At 40.9% G+C, this 25,260-nt stretch overlaps 1 protein-coding gene across 1 annotated transcript; it reads right to left on the bottom strand.

Moving 5' to 3' along the window:
- On the bottom strand, positions 1 to 25,030 carry ATG3 (autophagy related 3). The gene is made up of 13 exons (XM_075264037.1): positions 24,925 to 25,030; positions 24,741 to 24,838; positions 22,158 to 22,199; positions 20,596 to 20,645; positions 19,015 to 19,085; positions 17,939 to 18,046; positions 14,760 to 14,809; positions 13,482 to 13,560; positions 11,189 to 11,223; positions 10,090 to 10,242; positions 2,802 to 2,929; positions 2,286 to 2,354; positions 1 to 231 (listed from the first exon to the last, which is right to left on the bottom strand). Exons 2-13 carry the CDS (start codon positions 24,810 to 24,812, stop codon positions 150 to 152), a joined length of 939 nt encoding a protein of 312 aa, XP_075120138.1. The 5' UTR covers positions 24,813 to 24,838; positions 24,925 to 25,030; the 3' UTR covers positions 1 to 149.
- Positions 25,031 to 25,260: the final 230 nt, after the last annotated feature.

The raw sequence follows: 25,260 nt of genomic DNA, 5'->3' as shown, positions 1-25,260 counted from the left end.
AAATGTTTAAATGCAGAAATTTAATCAAATAAGCATATTATACATTACAGAAATGTTGCAGATTTGTATGTATGGAAAAACAAGAGATATTTATGTATCTGTCATTAAAAACTGGAACTTTAATGGGACTTGCAGGTAGACAACAGCAGTTACATTGTAAAATGCCGCGTGTAATCGTATTCTATAGTGGGAATGACAGCCTGTACAAATTTTAGAAAAATGAGAAGGTACCTGATAAGATCACATTAAGGAAGATAATAGATCTAGACATAGTATTATTCGTTATCTGTTACATGCAGTAGAATAAATACCCAGCTAAACTGTGGTTAAGAAATGCTGAAAAGCAACTCAGTACATCTGTAATATGCATAAACGACATATACCGGTATGTCATGGAATGCTCCATGCCATATATGTACCTCATGTTTTATTAAAAGGATTTTGGATAAGAATACTGGACCGTGTCATACTCCATCCCAGTGTGCGCAGATCTCCTGATCTTCCTCCATACAATACATGTACAGGCACAGGTTCTGGTGAAACCTAACAGACATATTTAGCTTTGAAAATGCAAAAACTAAGCAAATGGTGATGAAGGGATGAAGCAGTATGAGAAACTAAACAGGGAAAGACAAGGAGGTATTACAGGTATATCTGTGGGGATATCGTCACTCCATAAGGAGAGAACCACCATTTAGGTGCACACCAATAGAGGGCGCTGACTGAGAGTGTGCAAGTCTATCTTCCATGATGTAATTAGGAAGACAGAGCCTCAGTCAAACAAACCTATAGAGTGGAGCACTCATGGCTTAATAAGACTCCACACACCTAAATGGTGGTTCTCTCCTTATGGAGTGACTATATCCCCTCAACCCTGTCTAAGCCTCTCACCTCTGCCAGATCAGTCCTCTCTGCGTCAAGCTGATGAGATGCAAATACATCGAAACAGCTGTCCTTGGCTGAGAAGACTGTATCTGGTATAATCCCAACATCATTGCAAACAAAGGCCTCTGAGAAGGTCGGCATGATGTTAAAGGGAGCGCCCTCTATAGGTTTGCTTGACTGAGACTCTGTCTTCCTAATTACATCATGGAAGATAGACTTGCACATTTTCAGTCAGCGCCCTCTATTGGTGTGCATACTTGAGGCACAGGCATCCTAATTACATAATGGAAGTCAGATTTGCATATTCTTCCCGAAGTATATCTGTGTGAACATCATTTTCATGGACAGACAGAGAGGTAGTACTGTGTCCGAATCCATCCAAGGGAAGCAGTATCATGCCTTCAACATTCAAAGGAGTTTTATCACCACAGATACTTATCCCTTATCCACAATATAAGGAATAGCTGTCTCACCACTGGTTATAAATGTATGATCTCTGAGCCCTAGTACCCCACTGATCACTGGAACATGGGACACAAGACTTACCTACATAACTTTGAATAGAATCGCAGCATTCCTCCTCTATCGCTGCTCCACCCAAACTCCTCCTCACATCAGTTGTGTAGGTCAGAATATTAATAATAAGTGCTATTAAACTCATATGACTCAATTGCAGGCCTCAGTGGTCACAAGGGGCTTGCTGACGTCACAACCGGGATCACAGACCTCATCAGTGATCTGGGCGCTTGTAACTGAAGAGGCCAGCAGATGCCAGTGGACCACTGGTCCTTAAGGAGAGGGGATTAATAGCCGTCTTATTTTCACTCACTTCTCCTGGGCTTTCACTTCTTATACTTTGGGGTCCACTGTTTATTTTGAAGGATGAAAAGGCTTTTCTATTGTTAAATACTACAGATTATGTTGTCATGGAGGTAAAATGGAGTCAAAAGTATGTACAAAAGTCTATGGGGATGTCGAGCAAAACATGTGTTGCTCAACAAAAGTCAAAAAATATGATGTGAACAGCCCCTAAGAAGTGACTAGAACAGTGGTCATGCATACTCACTACCACTCCATCACTCAGGACCCCAGTTCTTATGATCTCCCAGGGTCCCAGTACATGGATGATCAGCAATCCGATGCTTTTCCCTAGAATATGGATGGCAATGTGTTGTTAGAGGGAAATTCTCTTTATTAAGAATATTATAAATCCCCGGAGAATCCTGTGACCTGTATAAATACATTTGGCCTGTACTTTTGTAATATTGTACAAAGTATAATATTTTAATTATTTATAGTAAGGAATATAGTATTACATATATATTTCACATCTCCATATAATACTACACAGAAACACAAAGCCACTGATATATAGAATATACAGTAGTAATAAAGGATACATGTGAACGCCCAGCTCTCCTCCACCTTCTGCAACTGTCTCAATGATCTTCTTCATAACTTCTGCATGCCTTCACAGGAAAAAAAAAATTTGGCAGATGTTGAGTAAAGACGAAAACAATTGTATGCAATAGATGTGTATATTTCCGTAAATGCTGTTTTCACAATCATATTTCACATTCTGGACTTCTCTAGGAGGAGGAGGAGGAGGAGGAGGAGGAGGAGGAGGAAGTACTACTGCGTAATATTCACTGACCCAATGCAAGAACTAATAAGTCTTATTCCAGAGGTCACCCTGAAGTCACTAATAAGAAATCTCTCCCTCTCCATCACCCTATTACTGAACAGGTCTTCAATGATACATCTTTAGCTTCCACAAAGTTTTGTTACAACAGACGTTATTTCATCAGGTATTCTCTATGTGGCTGTGAAGCCAATATTTTTGTGACGGTCCACATGAGGAGGAAGAAAGGTTAAAACTGCCAAAAAATTACCCCAAACCCCAAGTCCTTTGCTACCTGCATGGATGTACTGAGCACATAGGTGGTGGTGGCAGGTTAGGGTGATTTTCAATAGTCACAGTTTTCTTCACATGATCTTGGCTAATGTCTTCATACATGTTCTCTACGGTCAATGGCTGACGTTGCTGGAAGTTTGAAGACAAATTAAAATGATTAAATTATACAAAATACTTCTATATTTTGTAACACACTATAATATATATATATATACACACACACAGTATATATTATATATATATTTACATACACACACACATGCATTTGCACATACAGTTGTGTCAGGAAGTTTTGAGACTGACACAAATTTTGGGTCTTCACAAACTACATGCATAACAAAATCAGATGCAATAACCATAGACATATCTGACTAAAGCTTGTAATCTTCATCATAGTATCATCTAAAAACGCCAGACAAAAGAAATCCTGCAAGCCTAACTTTTCATCCATCAATGAAGCAGCAAACTTTGTGAAAACTAAAATTTGTGTCAGTATGGTCAATTTTGGTTCGAGATCGAAAATCTGTACTAACTCATACTAAAAAATAAAACGATTAGTAATATTATTACTATTACAACAATATTAATAATTGTTAAATAATTATATTATACAATTCTCAATATCATATAATTAAACATATAGTTTGTTGCAGCTTTACTTTCATAGGAATTCAAACATTGGCTTTTTAAAGGGAGCCTGTCAGCAGGTAAAAACAGTATCAAACTAATGCCAGTATATAGTAGGACTACATCTACACTTTCCAAAGAAGCCTTTGTTATTCTGCATTGCAGCTCCAATAACATGAAAATCAGAGTTTTATTCTTATGCAAATTGTGTGAAAATGGCTTCAGGGGCGTTTCTTCTCCTACTGGGACATCACACATTGCTCCAGATAACCAACCCCAGAATTGTGAAATCGCTATTAGCCCTGCGCTACAGTCCATGCAGGCCTTGTCCTCCCTGCTGTAAATTATAATGAACAGTTTCTTCGCTGTAGTCAGTCTCACTCTTTTCCTCCAGGTCAGTTCACTGAACTTTTTAAAATTTTCCTTAATCAAAAACAGGAAAATTAAAAATCGAGAAGCGCCCATTAGCTTGAGAAAAGATTTTATTTTTAGGCAAAATTGCCTAGCCCAAACAGAAGTGTATGTCCATTCTGAGAACTAAGTTACATCAGTATATGCTATGTATTGTAGGAGAGGAACAAAAAGCTGATTTTATTTAATTATTTTTAACCTTTTTAATGTCATAGCTGAGCCAAGAGACATGGACTGGGTCAAAAACGTAGATTGACGTAGATTTTGTACTGGCCATTCAGATATGCCAATCTTTTCCCACCTTACACATCTTTTCTCAAGGTTAAATAACATTTAATTATTTTAATCTTTCCTTCGAACTGTTCTCCTCCATGACCCTTATTTTTTGGCTGGCCTTTGTAATCTGAACTAAAGCTCAAAACTAAACAGCATCTTCTAAATGAGGCCGTATCAATGCTCTGTAAAGTGCTTATATGATATTCCTGTCCGTCAAATCCATCTAATGCATGGCATGGTCTTAGAAGCAGTCAATTGACCTTGTCTACTGTATGCAATACAAAACTGTAGATTGTATGCAATATAACGACTTCCATGTTTTGACCACAAGACCAGTCTACAGAAATCTCACTGCATAACTTACGCTAGGTTCACATCTGCTATAATGGGGTCTTTCGGGTGTCCGCAGTTTTTATGCTGAAAGTGGCAGAGAGAAAAGTCCTACAAGCAGGATTTTTCTCTTTGCCGATTCTTGTCGGTTTCTGCAGTAGAGTCTTCCAAAGAGACTTCAGTGCAAATGTGAACTTAGCCTTACAGGACTTAAACTCTGTTGAAAATGTCTAAGATACTAAAGGGTTCCCCAGAATCCCCCAGTGGAGTGAAAATGGCCTTAAGTATCCATACACTTGCAAATGTGCACTCTCCTTAAAGGGGTATTCCCATGTACATAATCATATCTATATTTGTAGATAATTAAAAGTTAAACATTTTTGCAAATATAAGTAATTAAAAATTCTGCAGAGTTTAAAGGGGCTATATCAGTAAAATCATGCTGATAGAGCCCCAAATATGCGTAAATAGACTTTAAAAAGGCAATTCAGGCACCGTAAATGTTATATTAAACTACCCCCCCCCCCCGTTTTAAAATAAAACCCTAAAAAAGAATGTGATCTACTTACGCATCGTGCACGCTGGGCGGGCATTCAGGGTGCGCCGTCTTCTTTATCCACGCCTCCTCTTCCTGCGACGTCCTCCGGTCCTGTCCTCCTCCGGCGCTCGCGAACTGACACTGAAAAAAAAAATGGCCTTGTCGCCTGCGCAGTAGCCATAGTAGAAGCTGCATGCTACTGCGCAGGCGCCCAGGCCATTTTTTTTAAGCAATGTCAGTTCGCGAGCGCCGGAGGAGGACAGGACCGGAGGACGTCGCAGGAAGAGGAGGCGTGGATGAAGAAGACGGCGCACCCTGAATGCCCGCCCAGCGTGCACGATGCGTAAGTAGATCACATTCTTTTTTAGGGTTTTATTTTAAAACGGGGGGGGGGGGGGGGGGGGGTGGCTTAATATAACATTTACGGTGCCTGAATAGCCTTTTTAAAAGTTATTCACGCATATGTGGGGCTCTAGCAGCATGATTTTGCTGATAGAGCCCCTTTAATGATTTTCTCTAACGTTCTTAGTGGTGTTAGTCTGTTGTCTTGATCGGTTGCCAATGGATACGACCACAAATGCAGAAAATTTCTATAGTCTGAGACTTGTCAAAAAATCCAGCCATGATCTTCTTATTGTAGCTGGGATATCAGACCGGGACATTAGAAATATGAGAAGATATCCCGGCCACAATAAAGAAATCTTGGCCGATTCTCTGACCTTAGAAAGTTCCTGCATTCATGGTCGTATCCACTGGCAACCGATCAAGACAAAAAAAAAACTGTGACCAAAAGATATTTAGAGAAAATCTCTAAAACTCTGAAAAATATTTAATTACTCACCGTATTTTCCAGACTATAAGGCGCACATAAAATACTTCGATTTCCTCAGAAATCGAAAGTGCGCCTTATAGTCCGGTGCGCCTTATATAAGGCTTGAAGCGGCGGCACGCGAGGAGTTAAGTGGCGGCCGCCGGCAAAGTCTCCATGCCGCTTCTATACATTGCAATGGGAGCGCTCTATTCAAATAGTATTCGTTCATCTCTAACTATTTGAATAGCGCGCTCTCATTGTAATGTATGGAAGCGGCATGCAGACTTTGCCGGCGGCCGCTGCTTAAAGGGATTCTACTAGAGATGAGCGAGTACTGTTCGGATCAGCCGATCCGAACAGTACTCGCTCAACTCTAGATTCTACCATTAAAAGAACTTCTTCCCCCTGACCACGTCGGAATAGCCTTAAAAAGGCTATTCGTCTCTTACCTTTTCTATAGCCAGCGCCGCCTTCTCCCTGAGCTGTGTTCGCGCCTTCCGTGTCCCCGTCTGTGTTGTCTTCTTTGGGCCTCATGGATGACGCATGCGCAGTCGGCTCTGGCTGCGAGAGCCTGTTAGAGCCGACTGCGCATGCGTCATCCATGAGGCCCAAAGAAGACAGAGACGGAGCTGCGGAAGAAGGCGGCGCTGGCTATGGTAAAAAGGTAAAAGACTATTCCGACGTGATCAAGAAGGAAGAAGTTCTTTTAATGGTAGAATCCCTTTAACTCCTCGCGTGCCGAGCGCTTCCATTCATTTCAATGGAAGCGTGCCATTGAAATAAATAGAAGCGGCTGGCACGCGGGGGGTTAAGCGGCCTCCGGTAAAGTCTGCCGGCCACCGCTTTCAATCACATATAAGACGCACCGGACAGCGCTGCGCCTTATAGTTCGGTGCGCCTTATAGTCCGGTGCGCCTTATATATGGACCTAGGCAGGACTATAAGGCGCTCATGGGTAATGCGCCTTATAGTCCGGTGCGCCTTATAGTCCGCAAAATACGGTATATTTGCAAAAATGTTTAACTTTTAATTATCTACAAATTTAAAAATATTTATGGTCATGGGAATACCACTTTAAGGAGTTTTCTTAGTCTCTGACCCTAGATACTAAAGGACACTTTCAGACGTTTTGAGCTCCATTCCTAAATATGTCACATCTGTTTGGGTGCCGCGAGGAAGACCTAAACAATATTAGGTAGGTGGCTTTATTATTATCATGATCAGTTTAATTACCTCAGAATAGAATTACTAAAGAATACAACTTGTTTTGCAAAAAAGAAGTCCTCAAACAGTTGTGTCAGAGATGAAAATGACTGTTGGTATGAAACGAAATTTCTAAAATGAACACTTATAATAAAGTTTACACTATAACACAGCATACATTCTAATTTGTGAAATTTTGTTGTAAATACCACTGGTCAAGAAGGAGTTAAACAAGAGCACATTTCCCCCCATAAAAACTGTGACCTTAAACAGAACAAAATGTGGTTCACATCAAAGTCACCGCTACAAATCATACAACTATGTTATATCACCACGCTGTGACCTGCCCCATGAGCTAGTGGCGTGCAGAATCTACACGTCCAGAATGACGCAATAAAGCCGGTACAACTTAAGCAACTTTTTGTTTTGCAATATATAGAGAAAAACACAACAGTAAGGGCAGGTCTGCACGTTCTCAGAATGGAACTTCTTTCTTTTTAGAGACCACAGTTCAAGATGCGGAGATATATGGGGAAATAGTAACTGAACCACGAACCACTAAACAGAGGCCAGTTTTCCTCAATATAATTGTAAAGTTAAACAGGAAAACCAGCTCCGGGACATGCACTAAAATCCAGGACACAGGTCATTGCAGAATCAGCTGAGCCATGACGCCAACAGAAGTCACTAGAGAGCCCATGACCACCACTCCTTTCACACTCCATCCGGATGCAGCAGGCAGGCATGACAGAGGTTGGGTTCCTACTGTTCTGTAGATATACCATAAATGTCTGACATGGAATTACGCCTTTAAAAGGGAAACTCTAGTGATTTTTATTCTCTTCATTACATTGTCTAAAAGATGACCCCTTCATTAGTAATATCTGTCTACTCGAGTGTCTTTTCTTATTCTGCTTTCATGTTCCTCAATAAGTCACATGATCACAGTGCAACCTCTTTTTTATAGCATGGGTTGCTGTGCAAATAGGAGGTCTCTCTATTAATTGCAGACTATAGCAATTTTAAATATTAAAAAAAAAAAAAGTTAAAGGGGTCGTCCCATCACAAGGATCCTATCTATACTGCTAGTTTATGTGGATTTAAGACTTTTCCTAAATGCATTGCTTGTTTGGCCGCTATCTTATATTATTCACTTCATTGTTTACACTCCGTTTCTATGGCGCTTGGGATTATCTGCTCATTTGTCAAGTGATGTAGTTGCCTGCTCTCAGGGGGAAGGGAGGGGCTGGGAGCAGCTCTGAGCTGTTTGAGAAGCTGCGCTACTAAAATGACACATATAGGGGATGTGAGAACTCCGGGATTTCTGAGCTCTTAACAGTCGGTTTAATTGAATTTGGCTGATAAGGGCTGAGATAGGGAGTCCGTTACCTCTGTATGTAATGCAAACTGACTCAAATCCAGCTCTACTACATCAGCTTCACACTGTGCTAATTCATTTACAACCAATCCTGTGCAAGTGAAACCCCACCCACCTATGTGCCGAGAGAAGCAGGAAGTGAAGAGAGCACAACAGCCTGCAGGTTAGTGAACAAGCGTCATGGGAATACCCCTTTAATGGTTTTCACATCCAATCCAAGGAGGAGGGCTTATGGTGAAAGATGGTGCACTTTTGGGGCATTTTTGTGGTTAAGGAACAATAGTGCTGATGCAAGATATCAAATTATTAACTGTGGGCATGAGATCCTATTGCCTACCAAAGGAACTATCCCATGTTATGGTGATAGCTGCATATGTCCCCCACCTCTGCAAAAAGCTGATTCTGCCTGTTATGTTTACATGCGTTGCCCCCCTCCTCGTGTCCTCAAACTGCGGTTGGGCTGTATTATCACTTATTATCTTATTGTATTATCACAGAGAACTAAATGATCATGACGTTTTTTCTTTCTTTTTTAGAAACTCCTAGTATCTCTCTATATGCTATGAGCTTGTATGTGTTCTCTTTTGCTATATACTATTGTACTATCCATGAAGCTGTAACACACTGAATTTCCCCATGTTATGACTATTAAAGAATTATCTTATCTTATCAATGTTGACTGGATCAGACTTTCTAAGGGCAAGCCTCTTTGATAAAAGGAACTGTAATAAATAAATAAATAAATAAATAAATTATGAACACCCGAGATATAGCTGTCTGAAGTGACCCTCCCCTGCCCTCATTTTCTCTGTATTTTACACAGCCCCATACTCCAAGCCTGTACTGGGAGGTGGGAACAGTTCTCAATACAAAAGCAAGAAAAAGAATAAAGAGATGAAGGATATCACAGAAAGGAGACAAAATGTGTTCATAATTTATATTACAAAATGTATTCATGACGCAAATTCTGCCAGGAATTCAAAAGTTGTCCGAAAGCTTAGTCACCCTTTAAAACTAACATCCTACCCGTAAATATTCCAATTGGTGGGAATCCGATTCTCAGCATGGCATTCAGCTTTTCTGAAGGAGCAGACAGGGCTGTGGAGTTATTGGGTCAAACCACCAACTGCTCTATTTTTCCCACAGACTGATTATCCTTCACAAATAGCTGACAGCCGTGGTCAACAAAAGTAAAGATTCTGTAATTCATTAATAAGGTAGAGATTGCATTCCTAAGAAAGTAAATCCGCAAAAAACATGCATTTTTTTTCCAACTCCACAGCTCTAGAGGCCGGTGAACATGTGCAAGCACAGTAAGCACTGTGTCTTTATTGTTTACCGCTGGTGCCCATACTCAAAGACATATTACATAGTGGAAGTTCTGTAACAATGCAACAATACTGCAATATGACGCTCTGAGCACTGTAGCTCCTGGCACTCGAGGTAGACAATGAAGTGCTCACAGAGGTTGGGAGAGTGATGCAGTCCCTTCAAAATAGTTGCTCATCAGGGGTGATGAGAGTTGGACATATGCTGGGGTGACTATCACAGCAGGTGCACTTACATTGTGGCACACGGTTTACACTTGCTAGTCATGATAATATGAACATTTTATAAATGTTTCTTATTACAATTCTCTGTAATTCTATGTGGAAATCACAATGAGATGTGTGGAACACCAAGAAAACAATGTACAATTTTAGTTCATTTCATACCTCATCATAGCCGAATAACCAGAGTCTTGGCGTTTGGTAATACTTGTCATATGTAATATAAAGGTCGTATGTTCTAGTCTGTAAGATGGCATCTTCAGCACCTTCAGCTTTCGGCTTGCTTGCTTCTACTATTTTGGCAGTGTCTACAGTTGCCTAGTTAAGACAAGCAAATATATTATATTAGTGAAGACTTCAAACCATTCAATATACCGTAAGATATCTTTTATTACTATTAAAACAACGGCTGTTTCAATTCTTTTCTTTAACCTTTACAAAGGTTTAACATTAACTCTGGGTTTATTACTGACCCCCCACAACTAGTGATTGGCTCAGTTACATTTCTGTATTCACAGGGAGATGGAAATTGAGCTGCAGATTTACACCATGGATTTCACCGCTAGCGATGCACAGGATAAGATCAGACATAAATCCGCCACATAAATTACATGCCATGTCTAGCCAAGATTTCTAGTTACTGCTCATGATTTTGGTGAATTGCTTGAATGAAAGGGAAGAAATTATCTATCTGTGAATCAGTGGTACCTTTAGACCTTCTAAGGAATCTTTTTTTCTGCAGCCATAAACTGTCCCTGCACAGTCGCAAAGTACAGAAATGCAATAAGAGAAAGACAAGAGGTCCTGGCTCTGTTGTCCCAGATATGTAGCAGAATGGCCATTAAGGTGCATGAGTGGGCTACAAGAGCCTGCAGTTTCCCATACACATTACATATATCTGTGTGTAAGATTGCCACAATTGGACTCAGAATATACAATTAAATTAGTGATACTGATGAAAGAAAGCTATGTGCATGTCAACTTGTCATTGCAGGTTTTCAGTTTTTTTCCCCCTCTAATTATATAATTTACAAAAAAAAAAAATACGGTTTAATATTTTGACCTCCATTATTTTCCCTGACTTTCCCTATAAACAAATAATTGCATATGGGATTGTTAGAAAAAAACAAACAACAATACATGGTAGGGATATACAATGCCTTGGCAGAACACACTTTCATGAATAGACACTTTCAGAGCCATTTGCAATATAGGTAAAAGATAACGTCCTAAGCTTTGTCCAAACTGGTAATACTGCACTTACATCATCGGTATCTAGGAGTCCACTCTCTTCATATTCTGAAAAACAAACATATACACACATCTTTATATACCATCTCACTCATATACACCTGTAAAGCGCAAGCTACAATCGAAGGTTATTCTCATCTTGGCAAATCATCCCTGGGACTTGCCGTCAGCTATTCCTGTCTTGGCCGTGATTTGCTGATATGGGAATAAACTTTTCAAGGAGTTTCCCCCCCCCCCCCCTCCCCCAAGTTTGGAAATATACTAACTTTTGTTAAGGGTCTCCATGGGTGTCCCTGTGCTTCCAGAATATATATTCAACATGTGGTTGGGCTGTATGTTTCCCTTTTGGGTATGTTCACACGGCAGAAAATGAAGAGGAACCCCTCTTCATTTTCTGCTGCCGGCATTTTCGCCAAGGTCTAGCTGTGATAGGATGCATCACCATCCCGCTGCGGATTAGGCCCAGATGAATGGATTGTTTCTCTGTGCATTGGACTGAACATAGTATAGTATCTCACAGCTTACAATTTAAGAAAAGTCTTCTATGTGCTTTTAGCTACTGCTGGCTAGTAGTACTGCCATTATACTGCAGTATGATTACAGATGGGATATTATTCACAGACAGTAACAGCTTTACTGACTATTCTCGTAGATCCATTTATTTTTTTCAGGAATCTGACACACCATGCCTGCATGTATTTGCAGTTCAGTATTCCTATATGTCCTATTCTTCTATGCTCTCTTGGTCTTTTATTGTTTTCTATTTCAGTTACTTGAGGCAGAATTACATGTGCTACTTATTGTGCACATCCCCAGCCTGAGATAGAAATATAAAATGTGTTGCAGCCATAATGTGATTATTAGGAGCAAAAAATACTTAAAAGGGGCTCTATCACTAGGAAAAGTCATTTTTAACTAATCACATCTTTGCATAGCCTTTAGAAAGTCTATTCCACACTTACCTTTAGTATGAAGACTGCCTCAGTGGTTTCTGAATAAGTCAGTTTTTATTCATATGCTAATTAGACTGTTGCACAATACATCGTGCACTACTCTCCTGTTGTTTCCTATGGGAGGCTGATGATGATGATGACTCAGCTTCCTGTTTGCCTCACACACATAGGAGAATAGGAGAGAGGAGGCTGCTGGGAACTTCCTGAGCTGGCTGGAAGATCATTAGCATATGAATAAAAACGGACTTATTCAGAAACCACTGAGGCAATCTACATACTAAAGGTAGGTGTGGAATAGACTTTGTAAAGGCAATGCAAGGATGTGATTAGTTAAAAATGACTTTTCCCAGTGATAGAGCCCCTTTAATTATAGGACACCATGTCTGAAGGCTAATTCAGCCAGAGAACAGGCTGCCCATCAAGACCCTGTACATATTTCAACTGTTCATGAAAACTCAGGTACCCTTTTAAAGGGGTTACCACAATATCCATTTATGGCATATGCCATAAATGTGAGGTAGGTATGGTTACTAGGAGTGACATGCTAAATTATGCCCAGCTGACAACCGAATTCAGGTTAACCCCTCAATCACATCTGCGTTTGGTAATCCGCTCGGGAAGTCCGCATGGGGATCCCCTGAACGGACTACCAAACGCATTTGCAAGCGCTGTGCAGTAAAAGCACACAGACCCCATAGACTATAATGGGGTCCGTGTGCTTGCCGAGCGCTGCCCCCATAAATCATGCAGACAGGAAAGTAGATTGTGAACTACTTTCCTCTCTGCATGTTCCCTGCGGAGATCTCGCAGCAAGCACCCGGACCCCATTATAGGCTATGGGGTCCGTGTGCATTTACTGCACAGCGCTTGCAAATGCGTTTGGTATTCCGTTCGGGCGGGTCCCCATGCGGACTCCCCGAATGGATTACCAACGCAGATGTGAACCAACCCTTACAGCTGTAGTTGGACTTACAGAAACAGCTGAGCTCACTGACCTACACTGTTTTAGTAACTGCCACGGAAATGAGAGTTGTGAAACCAGCATAGTGCAGTGAACTACATTGTTCCCCATCTCACAAGTTATACAAACTCACTGTGCTACACTGTTTTTGTAATACTAATTAACTCCAATGGGAGATATGGAAGTAGAATAGCTCAGTAAACATGGCTGTTTCTGTAAACTGACCACTGCTGACAGCTCCTGTGGATGTGCTGTAAATGACTATCATGTAACAACCACTTTAATGGCAAAATATGACCAATTTAACAATATGGGTTGAAATCCATTTTAAGGAGGCTGGGATGGACATCATATTACACATGAATTTAAATGAAGGTTTTGCTATGTTTTACCTTCCATATCTGCTGCTTCCCCGTCATCATCATCGTCGTCATCATCACAAGCTGCACGGTTGGCTACTTTTCCAGAATCCTTGTATGAAAAAACCCCAAAACACATGAAATAAGCTCACTTTATAACCATATTATGGAAGTGCTGCTATCAGAACAACAATAAATAGAGAATTATTGGAAAAATAATTTTAATCTTATAAAATACTTCCAATTATAATAAGACACCTAAACTTTGTCAAGTGATATTATTTACACCCAATTTAATCATTATTATTGGTTAACCAATTTATCTCTTGCTACATTAACCCTTTCCCTGCCAACCACGTATTTATAGGTCCTCCCAGGGTGGCAGTTCTGTAGCCGTGGATGTAGCCAATACGTCCTTAGTACTAATGCCAATATCTCAGCACTAGTTGGGCCTAGGAAGAAGATTTTGGATTCATTTTAAAGATGAGAATTTCATCTTTACAAAGATAGATACCAAGATTGTCATGATAACTTACATGTCCAGAGTGATTCACTGTTGAAAACGCTATTTGGCATTGAGATACCATTGCAGATCCCAATTCCCGACAGCGTTTTTAACAGCAATTCGCTCTGAAACCGTAAGGGATATCATGAAGATCTTTGTATCATTTTCTCATGAGATTCTCATCTTTAAAAGGAATAAAAAAAATCATCATCCTAGCCCCATCCAGTCCTGAGATATAGGGCTCTAAAGTGTCCCTTTCCCAACATCCTGTCTCAGGAAACATCTTAAGAGCTGCTGTATGAGGAGAAGAGGGGCGGAGAAGCCCTGCAGACTGCGCAGAAATAATGACTCATCATCATCTGTGCATAACTTGTATGTGACCCCAGGAGGGGCTAGCATGGACTTCTGTCCATGTTACCCCCTCTCCTATCAATAAGAGAGCATACTGTACTTTTGCACTCTGATTGTCACATAGAGGTATAATGTAATTCCCCTCTGAGCCTTACTAGAGGGGTATTCTTATGCAATACCACCCCGAAAATAACCAGGAAGTTTATTGGCGCTGTCACCCAGACATTTACCTTTGTCAAGGTTGCATCGCCAAGAGTCTCGCCAGACACTTACACAACACATGCACAAAGTCGTGAATAAAGTTTACATTTCACCCAATCCCTGTCCTGTTCATAAAGATAAAACAATAGTAATAACGATTATCACTAGAGATGAATGTATAAATTGCTACCATTTTTCTAAGAGGATAGAAAAAAAGATATCTCTTTGTTCAGAGTGTATTCATTTTAGCTTACCTGTGTCTCAAGTGTGATTTCTTTCACAGCCTCAGTAACACTGTTCACACCTAGCAGACACATTAAAAGGAATATTACCATTTATACAAAGAGAAGTCAGTAAAAGAAAAATGTTCTGATGAAACACAGTAGTTACTACAATAAGAAGAATACTAAACATAAGTGGTTGCACGTGACAACAGAATTCATATTTCACATACACAAGAATCTGCATCGCAGAGAAAACCCCACTAATGTCATAAAATGGGGACAGATATAGTTGATTATTTTAAAAAGTATTAACAATATTTATTGATAACCAAATAGTTAAAAAGTCACAGAGAGACATACAAAAATAACTCACTAAAAATAGTGAGCAGACACATACATCAACCCACTCAGCAAAGTGCAGAGCAGCTCCTAGTCATAGGTATACTGTATACTAGAGAGTCTCTGAGACATATGTGCATATAACTCTCCACCCAGGGAACATAGCAGCCAGCCAGCTAGACAAAATCATAAATAACAACATCATATATCATAAATTACATACCCAAAGACATAGTAAAATAGTAAGCAACGGAGCCGATGGCAGTAAACTGCTGAACGCCTGATACACGTTTCGCCTAGGATTGCTTCATCAGCGCCGATGGGAGTAAACTGATGAAGCCATCCTAAGTGAAACGCGCTTCAGGCATTCAGCAGTTTACTCCCATCGGATCCGTTGCTTACTATTTTACTATGTTTTTGGGTATGTTATTTTTTATATATGATGCTGCTATTTAACTGGCTAGTTGTCTAGCTGGCTGGCTGCTATGTTCCCTGGGTGGAGAGTTATATGCACATATGTCTTAGAGTCTCTCTAGTATACAGTATACCTCTGACTAGGAGCTGCTCTGCACTTTGCTGAGTGGGTTGATTTATGTGTCTGCTCACTATTTTTAGGGAGTTACTTTTGTATGTCTCCCTGTGACTTTTTAACTATTTGGTTATCAATAAATATTTTTCATTATATATATATATATATATATATATATATATATATATATATATATAGACATATATATATATTTGCATTTGTCTCGGTTTCTTTGGTTGTTATGTCTAGTCTATAGTAGGACTTTATTTGGTAGTGTACTTTTTTTTTTTGGTTATAGTTGATTATTTTGCCTAATATTACACCAATTGTTACCATGTACCCGTATTTTTCGGACTATAAGATGCACTTTTTTCCCCCAAATTTGGGGGGGGGGGGGGGGGAAATGAGGGTGCGTCTTATAGTCCGAATGTGAGGGAGGGTGGAGGAGCGGAATTGCAGCATCACCACGCTGCTGCTGGATTCCTGCAGGACAGGAGTGTAGCGATGCCGCAGGCACTGGCACCTGCGTCGGCGTCTAAAACTCTCCCCAGCATCCGTTGTTCTATTACAGCGGTTGCTGGATCTGTAATGGCGGCCGCCATAGCAGCCGGGTTTCCGCTATATGCGGAGACCCACAGCTAATGCATTCTAATTGTGGGCATAAAAACTTAACCCTCCCTTCCTCCCAAAGTGTAAAATATCCCCCGGGGCTGGTCCCCACCAGCCCCATACTTGTAAAGTTGCAGGCCGGATCCTGCGTGGCGATATCGTAGGAGCCGACCTGTTCTGGTGACAGCCCGGAGCCTACTGAAGGCTCCCAGGCCTGTCACTGCTATATTACTATTGCGGCTGGTCCATGACCATCCGCAATAGTAATGTATAGAATCTCCCATAGTCTGCAATACACTTGTATTGCCGTCTATGGGACTTGCAATCAAATGATTGCAGGTTCAAGTCCCCTAGGGGGGAGGCTAATAAATACCGTAGTTAAAAAAAAAAAGAAAAAAAAAAAAAAAAAGAAAGAAAAGTTCTAAAATCACCTCCCTTCCCTAGAATACATATAAAAGTAGAGAATTACAGTGAAACACATACACATTAGGTATCCCTGTGTCCGAAAATGCCGGTCTACTAATATTTTTCCTGTACGGTGAACGTCAAAATCAAAAGTGCTAAACCTGGCGGGTTTTTTTTCACCGTTTTGCCTCTGATTTAAATATAAGGTGATCTAAGCAATAAACATTCCCCAAAATGGTATAACTAAAAAAGTACATCTGACCCCGCAAAAAAACACTCTATGCATCCCCGTACAGCTGCAGGGTCACCTGTCAATGTGGCCTTGCAGCTGTTGCAAAACTACAACTCCCATATATTAAATATTGTACCATTTGTGCTTCAAAATTTTTTTCCCCTATTTTCCTCCTCTAAAACCTAGGTGCGTCTTATAGTCCGAAAAATATGGTATATAGTATATCTATGGTTATATTTTGGCATATTAAAAAATTACATAAAGTAATAATTAAAAATTATTAACATAAGTAAAGCTAAGGTCAGACTACGAAAATTGTAGAAGACTTTGATGGGGACTGCCTCAGACTGCTATTCATTTTCCGTCCCTCCCCTTTCCACTCACATGAATGAGCCTAACCAGCTGGGTGTCACTTGCCACCGAATCTGAAGCAAAAATAAGCAGAATGCTTATTTTTTTCCATGTCCTGCTTCAATCTCTACCTCCCATTGAAAATAATGGGGGGCAGAAACATGGTAGCAACAACCGTGTGAACAGGCCCTAAAACTGAAATACAGCATATATTTTTATTTAATCAGATAGTTGTGATTATTTGGACCCCATCCCTCAGACAGGTTAAGGTGACCATGCACATAAAAGCAAAATCAGCTAAATTTGTCAGCTATCTACTTTAGGTGCATGGAGGTGTGTCGATGGTATAAAGATTTCAAACTGGCCAGTCCTCTTTACTCATGGGAGATAAGACGCCACTAGACACCTGTTAGTCGGTCGTCGTCCCCCCCCCCCCCCCCCCCCCGGTGAGAACACTTGCACTTCTGGCAACAGCTATAGAAGGTGTATGGACAACTTCATTATTTTCTTTGTTTAAATCTAAATAATACACAGCAAAAATACCAAAAAAATGCACAAAAAAGGTTAAATAAGAAACAACCCCTTCAACATCCTAAAATAGCCTGGTCTTCAAGAGCCAAATACTTGTCTATGTGAACATAATTGATAGATAAATGGGCCCCTGACACCTGTGTTGGTGGGTGAGAGTTTTACCATTTTACACTATGGAAGAATATATACATGAATCCCACAAGCAAGTCATACCTGCATGATGAAATGTGTCAACCCAACCTCCGTCTCCGTCATCCTCTTCTATAATGGCCTCCTGTTCATCAGAATACTCCATCTGCTTACACCTCTTGTAACAGGGCACTGAGGGAGGTGAAAGAATGAATCGCTGAGCTGTAGTACAAAGTAGTCCGTGGTGGCAAGTGTTATACCCTTCAGCTTTTCATTTACCTTTCTCCCCATCTTGTACTAGGTTTACAGCAGCTCTTTCTATGCTCTGTTATTGCAATGCCCATTCTAATAGACAACATGGAAATTAAGGTAGAAGAGGAGCTACACATTGCACACATAACAATTCATTGTCCTACAGAATTACACATTAGGTTTAGACAGGATGCCATGATACCAGAAGAGTGCAGAATGGTGGCATGCTGTGACTACTAGATGGCTGGTATTAGGCTTGGTAGTTCCTGCCACGACTGTCTGCTGAAATATGAGAAAAGGGTGGCCTGGCAAAATCTGCTTTTACAGAAAAGGTATGGAGGGGGAAGGGGTCGGGCATGTTGTAACCAGTAATAGAGTCTAAACATTTTAGTGGGGGATGGGCCAATGCAGTGATTACTGAGAAAATTCTTCTATTCTGACTGCTAGTGGGGCAAAGTGTTTACTAGATTCTGTTTTTTTTTTTTTTTTTGCTTTATTTCTTACACATGTATCAATAGCTTGTAAATAATATATTTAGCAGTGACTTTGGCGCAGGCTCCTAGACTTTGTGAAGATCAGTCCAGTCCTGGCTACAGGTTCTCTCACTGGTTATCCAACCCCAATGTTTCCCTCTATTACCAACACATATATTCTACTGCCGCTCCCATTATACAGTCTGATGATTTGCGCCTTTTTTATGTTCCTGGAATTGTATTGTAATTTCACTGTAGCTTTCACGTATTCAATGAATATAATGAAAGTTATCAAATGCTGACTTATTCAGAAGACACTTCAGGAGTTACATTTACTTTCACTGTCGCTCCTTTACTCAGGTACGGGGTTATATTTCAGGGGATGGATTACAGTAGCAGAAGGAATCCCTTGTTGGGTATATCGCATGCACTTACCATTCTTTGTCATTAGAAACTGCTTCTCGTTGGGCAGATAAGGTTTAATTTTTAATTCTTCACCGGCGGCCCTAAAGTAAAATGTGAAGAACATAACAGATTAAACCCCACGGACACCAATACAGCTACAGTGTAGAAGATTATATGACAATTCATCTCAAATATGTGTGACTCCCAGCCTCATAAATGTACATACAATCCTACAGAAATGACAAATATTTTCGGGCATGTCCCAAGACAAACTGATAAAATTTACTGCCAAAAATCCTTGAGTGCACATTAGGCTTCCAATCTAGATGGGCTTGTGATACATTATTCAGTGTTTGTCAGCTCATTAACAGCAGGAGATAGGCGACATGGCACAGTTCACGTTAATATTTAAAGAAGCTGCGTGATGGCACAGTCATGTCGACAAACTGAAAACAGAGGGCTAATATTAATACAAAACTATCTGTACTTGGAAGCGTCATGCAGTCACTTTTTTTTTTTCTCCGGGGGAGGGGCAAAATCCAAATTCAGAAGTGGATCCAACAAGCAAGAGAAATATGTTTTTTTTTTTTTTTTTGTTCTTTCTTTAAATTTCCCATTGCTTTTGAATCCACTTTTGGCTTTGACGAAAAAAACTGCCTAAAAATGATAAAAGTTATATGAGATATCAACAAATATATGTGAAACAGAGATACAGGACCCCAGTGATTCAACATATGCCATGACTGTGTATTTATTGAATAAGCTGAAGATATATACTTTCAAAACAGGGACATTCAGTAGTAAAAAGTAAAAAAAATACTGCACAGTATACATTTACCACATGTATGCCTATACGGTGACATATCTTAGAGCTGTCAATCACAGGTATATGCTGGAAAATACCCTTGATGTATAAATCGGAGGCGAACCTTACTCTGCCTTCTTAATTGCCAATTGTGGACATAGGGAATACAACTTAGTCAAGAATTGTTGGCCCACCTATGAAGAATTTGTGGGTGTAGCCAGTAAATCTAATAGAGATTCTATTGTTAAAAAACAAGTTGTAAACTAAAAGCATATAGGAATACGCTTTATAAAGGCTATTCATCTCTTACCTTTATCTTGAAGGTTTTCACCCCCGTTTTTGAATTTTTCTTCAGTATGGTAATTTTGCTCAGAGCACAGCATTGTCATCCATTCCAGCTCCGCCTCGGTCTTCTGCTCCATCGGTCATTCTCCTCCCGTTCTTACACGAGATCTCTGTGAAATGGAAGTCAGAAAATGTGCAGTCGACTGTTCCGTTGGCCATTTTGTGGCGGTCTCATGTAAGAAGAGGAGGAGGAGAATGGCTGATGGAGAAGACAAAGGCAGCACTGGAATGGATGACAACACTGTGCTCTGAGCACGGGGAGGGACGCCCCCTGTGTTTTCTGAGCACAATTACCATAACGAAGAAAAGAAGTAAAATTCAAAAATGGCAGCGTGGACCTTCAAAATAAAGGTGTGCTTTTAGTTTAAAACGTGTTTTTTAATGATAGAATCCGTTTAACGCGTGTCTTTTGGTAATTGTACTATGTAAAACTTTGCCTAAAACAAAAAAACACTACTTGCCATTGCCAGGTAGGGCAGTGATGAACCAGGTGATCACCCGCAGCCAGGAACTGTGAAAAACAGGAGGCTTTAATAAACTTTAAAGAGTAGCACCACTTTTACAAATCTGTGGTTATAAAGACAACTAGTAACAGTAGACTATGGGAACTTTTGTAGTAGAAGCCTGTGTGATCATTCAGCCTACTAGGACTTAGGGTTGGTTCACATGGCGATATTCAGAGCTGATTTCGAGGAAGACCACAATTGGCCTGATACCCTCCCCATGTAGTAAAACCTGAATAGGAGCAGAAATGTCTCCAGCCAAACTCCTGTGGAGAGGCTACCAGTATCCATTGTGTGTTTTATTTCTGCCTCCAATAGATAGGTAGGTCAGGTTTTCTTCCCAATATTTCTGATGGCTACTGAATTTCCTGTTCTCTCTTGTTCTCCAAGTGTAAGATAATCTTTTATTGAATAGGTCATTAGAGCAACAATGGCAATGACATTTGTAATGAGCTTTGTCTCATAGGTGATCATCCCCAACATCCACAAAGAGGTCAGTAGGTTTACCGGAAGCCAATTTACCTATCAGTATATTTTTAGTATGTGGGAGGAAACCAACACAAATAGATGATGTCCTTGGTCAGAACCGCAGCGCTGCAAGGCAAATAGCTACACAAATAGCCATGTTATAGAGGATGTCCAGCCTAATATTTATATTTTTTAAATTAGATTGGGGGAGGTGAAAAAAAAACAAAACAAAACCATACTCACCTGTCCCCAGTGCTCTGGTATCCTCCAAGTGCGGTCTGGTCCAGCTGCTCGGTGGATTTCTTTTGCCAGAAGTCCTCACCGCCTGTGTCGTCCAGTGTCCCTGTAGCCAATCAGTGGCCTAAGGAAAGGACGTAAGAGGAAATGACGTGTTGTGTCCTTCGTGGAGGTCACTGATTGGCCTAAGCAGTGACGTGTGGCAGGGACTTCCACCAGAAGAACACGGTGGAGCTGAAGGACCAGACTGTGCTGGGAGACAACAAAACACCGGGGAGAAGCGACTATGGGATTTTTTCAACGCCCCCAACTTAAAAAAAAAAAAAAATATCCTGGATAAACCCTTTAAAGATGACCTGTCACCTCTCTTGACATGTCTGTCTTAGTAAATATGACAATTTTGGAACATCTTGTCTTAGAACTCTGCATGCCTCATTCCTCTGCTTCTAAACATTTAGGAACAAACTGACAGCTGGGTGTTGAGGCCGTGTCCCTGCACTCTCACACTGTCCACACCTTGCCAACAGTACAAACTATGTAGCACTCTGTAACACCCAGTTATCAATGTATTCATGCACTGCAGAAAGAATAAGAAGAGACAGAACAGAAAATGAAAAATACAAATGTTTTGTAAAAGAGACACATCAGGAAAGGTGACTGGGGCTTTATGGGTAGTGTGCTGCTTTACACACACTGCTGATTCTATGGACAACCCATGTACATCGAGGTTGTACTGCTACACCGCCCCGTCATGCAGTTTCTATATATGTAGCGCTAGATAAAATATTAACAACTAGGCCTGTCCAGTCACTTACCTCTTCTGGAGTAATGACACCAGTTTCCTTAAATTTTGACTCCTATATACATATAAAAGAAAAAACAACAACACATTGAGCCACACATAAATGAACAAAGCTGTTGACAGTCAACCGTTATGGTCTCAAGAGCAGTCAATGGGCCGCTTCTGAGCTAATCTATTCTATTTGGTTGAGGAAAAAAGAAAAACTAAAACACAACTTGCCCTGACGTGGACTACAATCTGCACTTTTTTGGGGTAAAGCTGTGGTTATTTCAAGCTGCCTCTTCTCTTAACTTTAAAAGGAAAACATGTAACTGTAAGAGAAACTGCAAGCATAACCTTGAGGTTTTTATGTAGTGCTAATAGAGTATTACCTAGATTACCTAGAAGCATAGCAAAGGATTCCTAGAGCTGTCATGGGAAGTGGTTTGGTTTTCGTTTTAAGCAGTAAAGATGATCTCTCTGAGTAGTAGCAGTTCTCTTCATCTTGTCTAAGAGGGCTTGTGAAATTAATAAAATACAGATTACATTAAAGGGATCTTATCATTAAAACTGAATTTTTTCAGCCTACCACGTAGGAATAGCCTTAAGAAAAGCTATTCTTCTCCTACCTTTAGATGTATTCTCCACGCCGCAGTTCGGTAAATAATCCGGTTTTCGTTGGTATGCAAATTAATTCTCTCGCAGTACTGGGGGGCGTCCCCAATGCTGCGAGAGAAATCTCCAGCGCAACCTCCATCTTATTCAGGAACGGGCCTTCTGCGTGTCTTTTTCCGGAGGTGGTTTCAAACTCCTAGGCCTCGGGCAGCCAACTGCGCATACCTGCCGGCCACAAGACAATAACCGCTTACAATACTGTACAAGCGGCCATTTTTTTGTGGCTGACAGGCGTGCGCAGTCGGCTTTGCCATAGGCCCGTGGCCTAGAAGTTTGAAGCAACCGCCGGAAGAAGACCCGTTCCTGAAGAAGATGGAGGCGGCGCCGGAAATTTCTCTTGCAGCATTGCGGACGCCCCCAGTGCTGCGAGAGAATCATTTGCATACCGGCAAAAACCGGATTATATACCGAACGGCGGCGCGGAGAAGACATCTAAAGGTAGGAGAAGAATAGTCTTTCTTAAGGCTATTCCTACGTGGTAGGCAGAAAAAATTCAGTTTTAATGATAGGATCCCTTTAATGGTTTTTGCACAATCAATGTGCTCAGTTCCTTCTGCTCTATAGCATACTGCCTGCAGATTTAATATCATTTATGCCAGTTCTCTGTTATGAGCTGGTAATCATTTCAGTGTATGAGTATGGCCTGCAACGGGTATATCCGGTTTATGCACCTTATTACGGATTAAGTAAATCTTCCAGCAGAGAAAGGATTAACGGGAGTAGCAGACAAAATGCCAATCTTGATTATTTTACTTTGCTATGACACTTTGGGACTGTAGCTTTGTAAAAGAAATACCCTGCCTATCCAGTGCTGATGCTCCATATGCTGTGCCTACTGGACACATGGAAAAGCGCTGTACTGTTTTGACATCAGGATTATAGACAATTTGGATGAAAAAAATTTACTTTTAAATAGTGGTAAAAGTGCATTAAACAGTAAATACTATACGCTAGGAGAGATATAAAGTCTTGGATGATCACAATTCTATGTAAGATATGTATTTCTGATCATCATATAAACTATTACCTTGGTATTGTGAATGACATATTTGTGCTGTATGATGAGAAATCGCCCTCTACGTACTTCTGGTTATCAAGTCGGAAACAATTGTTTTCTATCTTGTTTGTAAACCAGAAGGTGTGGGAGATTAATTGCCCAGCTCTACCCCCCCCCCTCCCCATGTGGAGAAGGCGGGGGGAGGTAAAACGTCCAATTAATTATGATTTTGGTAATAATCGCTTGGACCTAGGAGGGGGCATGGATCGTTTTCCTTGTTGTGTAAAGTTAGCCCCCCACCCCACCTATCTGTACACTACAGGCATGCTTAATGGTCTGGCTGTACTTGTACAGGACATCCTAAGAAACGTGAGATTTTCCATTTTAGCTGGATATGATACAAGATCTCTCTAGTTGTCAAGAAACAGAATTTCATAAGACTGCAGCAGAAAACAACTCATAATATGTGGTTGTGGGCGATAGTTTTCTAGGACCATGAGCTCTGGAGACAAGAAAGTAGAACATATCCTAAAATCGAAGACGCGGCCAATACTGAAGCCACAGACAGATTAAGAGTATACAATATAATAAGTGCTGACATCTGAATGGAGACCAGATACATCCAGGAATTGGAAAACCTTCTTTTTTTCTCTGAATAAAAATCAAATTTAAAACAAATAGATACTTCTAGGAAGAACTCTCCACCCCGGTATACGGCTGTGTAAGTCAGGGGGCACTGGCACAGACAAAGCACCACCTGGGGGCATCAGGCTACACAGGAGGAGTAAGTCACCAGGCTACCTTCTCTTCCTTCCTATGCAAGTGTATGGAAACAACATGCAATCATTTCCCTGTAACGTCTACAGGCTGCCAGGGCGGAGGGCACAACAGCTGCCATACACAGTAACTTTTCAGTGCCAGCCCCATGCCATGGTGTGGGCATACCTTCAGGACAGGAGTCAGGTACTCGGCCACTTCCAGTGCCTTGCCCTTTACCGTGTTGATAACGCTCTGCATGGCTCCTCTTCCCCCGCACAGGGGCGCTGCACAGGAGAGCAAAACAAGCCACGTTATTAGAGCTGGCAGCTACCACACAAGGGGCACTCATCGTCATGGCAACAACCCTCACCTGCTAGCAGGGTCTCTCAAGCGAATCTCTCCGCCCTGTTCCTCTACCCTAGTGCAGGTCACATGGGGGCGCTACGCCCGGAAGTAGCCTCTGCGCATGCTCTGAAAGGTGTGGGCGGGACTGTTTGTGGCGACTAATGTTGATGAGCTCTGGTGTATAATTGATGTGTTTGACAGATTCGCACGAGTTGATAGTGTGTGGCCTCACTCAGGAGGCTCCAGACAGTTTCCCACTCGTCCGCTTAGTAAGTCCGCCATTATTCTACACACAATCGGATCTGTCACGGCATATACCTTTAAATATACTAATATTGTCCCGGCCGTGGTGTTCTGAGGG

This window comes from Leptodactylus fuscus, chromosome 2 (assembly GCF_031893055.1).
Source record: "Leptodactylus fuscus isolate aLepFus1 chromosome 2, aLepFus1.hap2, whole genome shotgun sequence".
NCBI classification, from domain to species: Eukaryota; Metazoa; Chordata; class Amphibia; order Anura; family Leptodactylidae; genus Leptodactylus; species Leptodactylus fuscus.
Note: the sequence above shows the minus strand (reverse complement) of the source record. Positions and strands in the feature narration are given on the sequence as shown.

Excerpts from the sequence above, each read along its gene's own strand:
- ATG3 (XM_075264037.1), bottom strand. The coding sequence starts at position 24,812 with ATGCAGAGCGTTATCAACACGGTAAAGGGCAAGGCACTGGAAGTGGCC. Across the intron at positions 11,224-13,481 it reads GGAAGCAGCAGATATGGAAG|AATATGAAGAGAGTGGACTC; the intron begins GTAAAACATAGC and ends TTTGTTTTTCAG. Across the intron at positions 2,355-2,801 it reads TGCTCAGTACATCCATGCAG|GCATGCAGAAGTTATGAAGA; the intron begins GTAGCAAAGGAC and ends TTTCCTGTGAAG.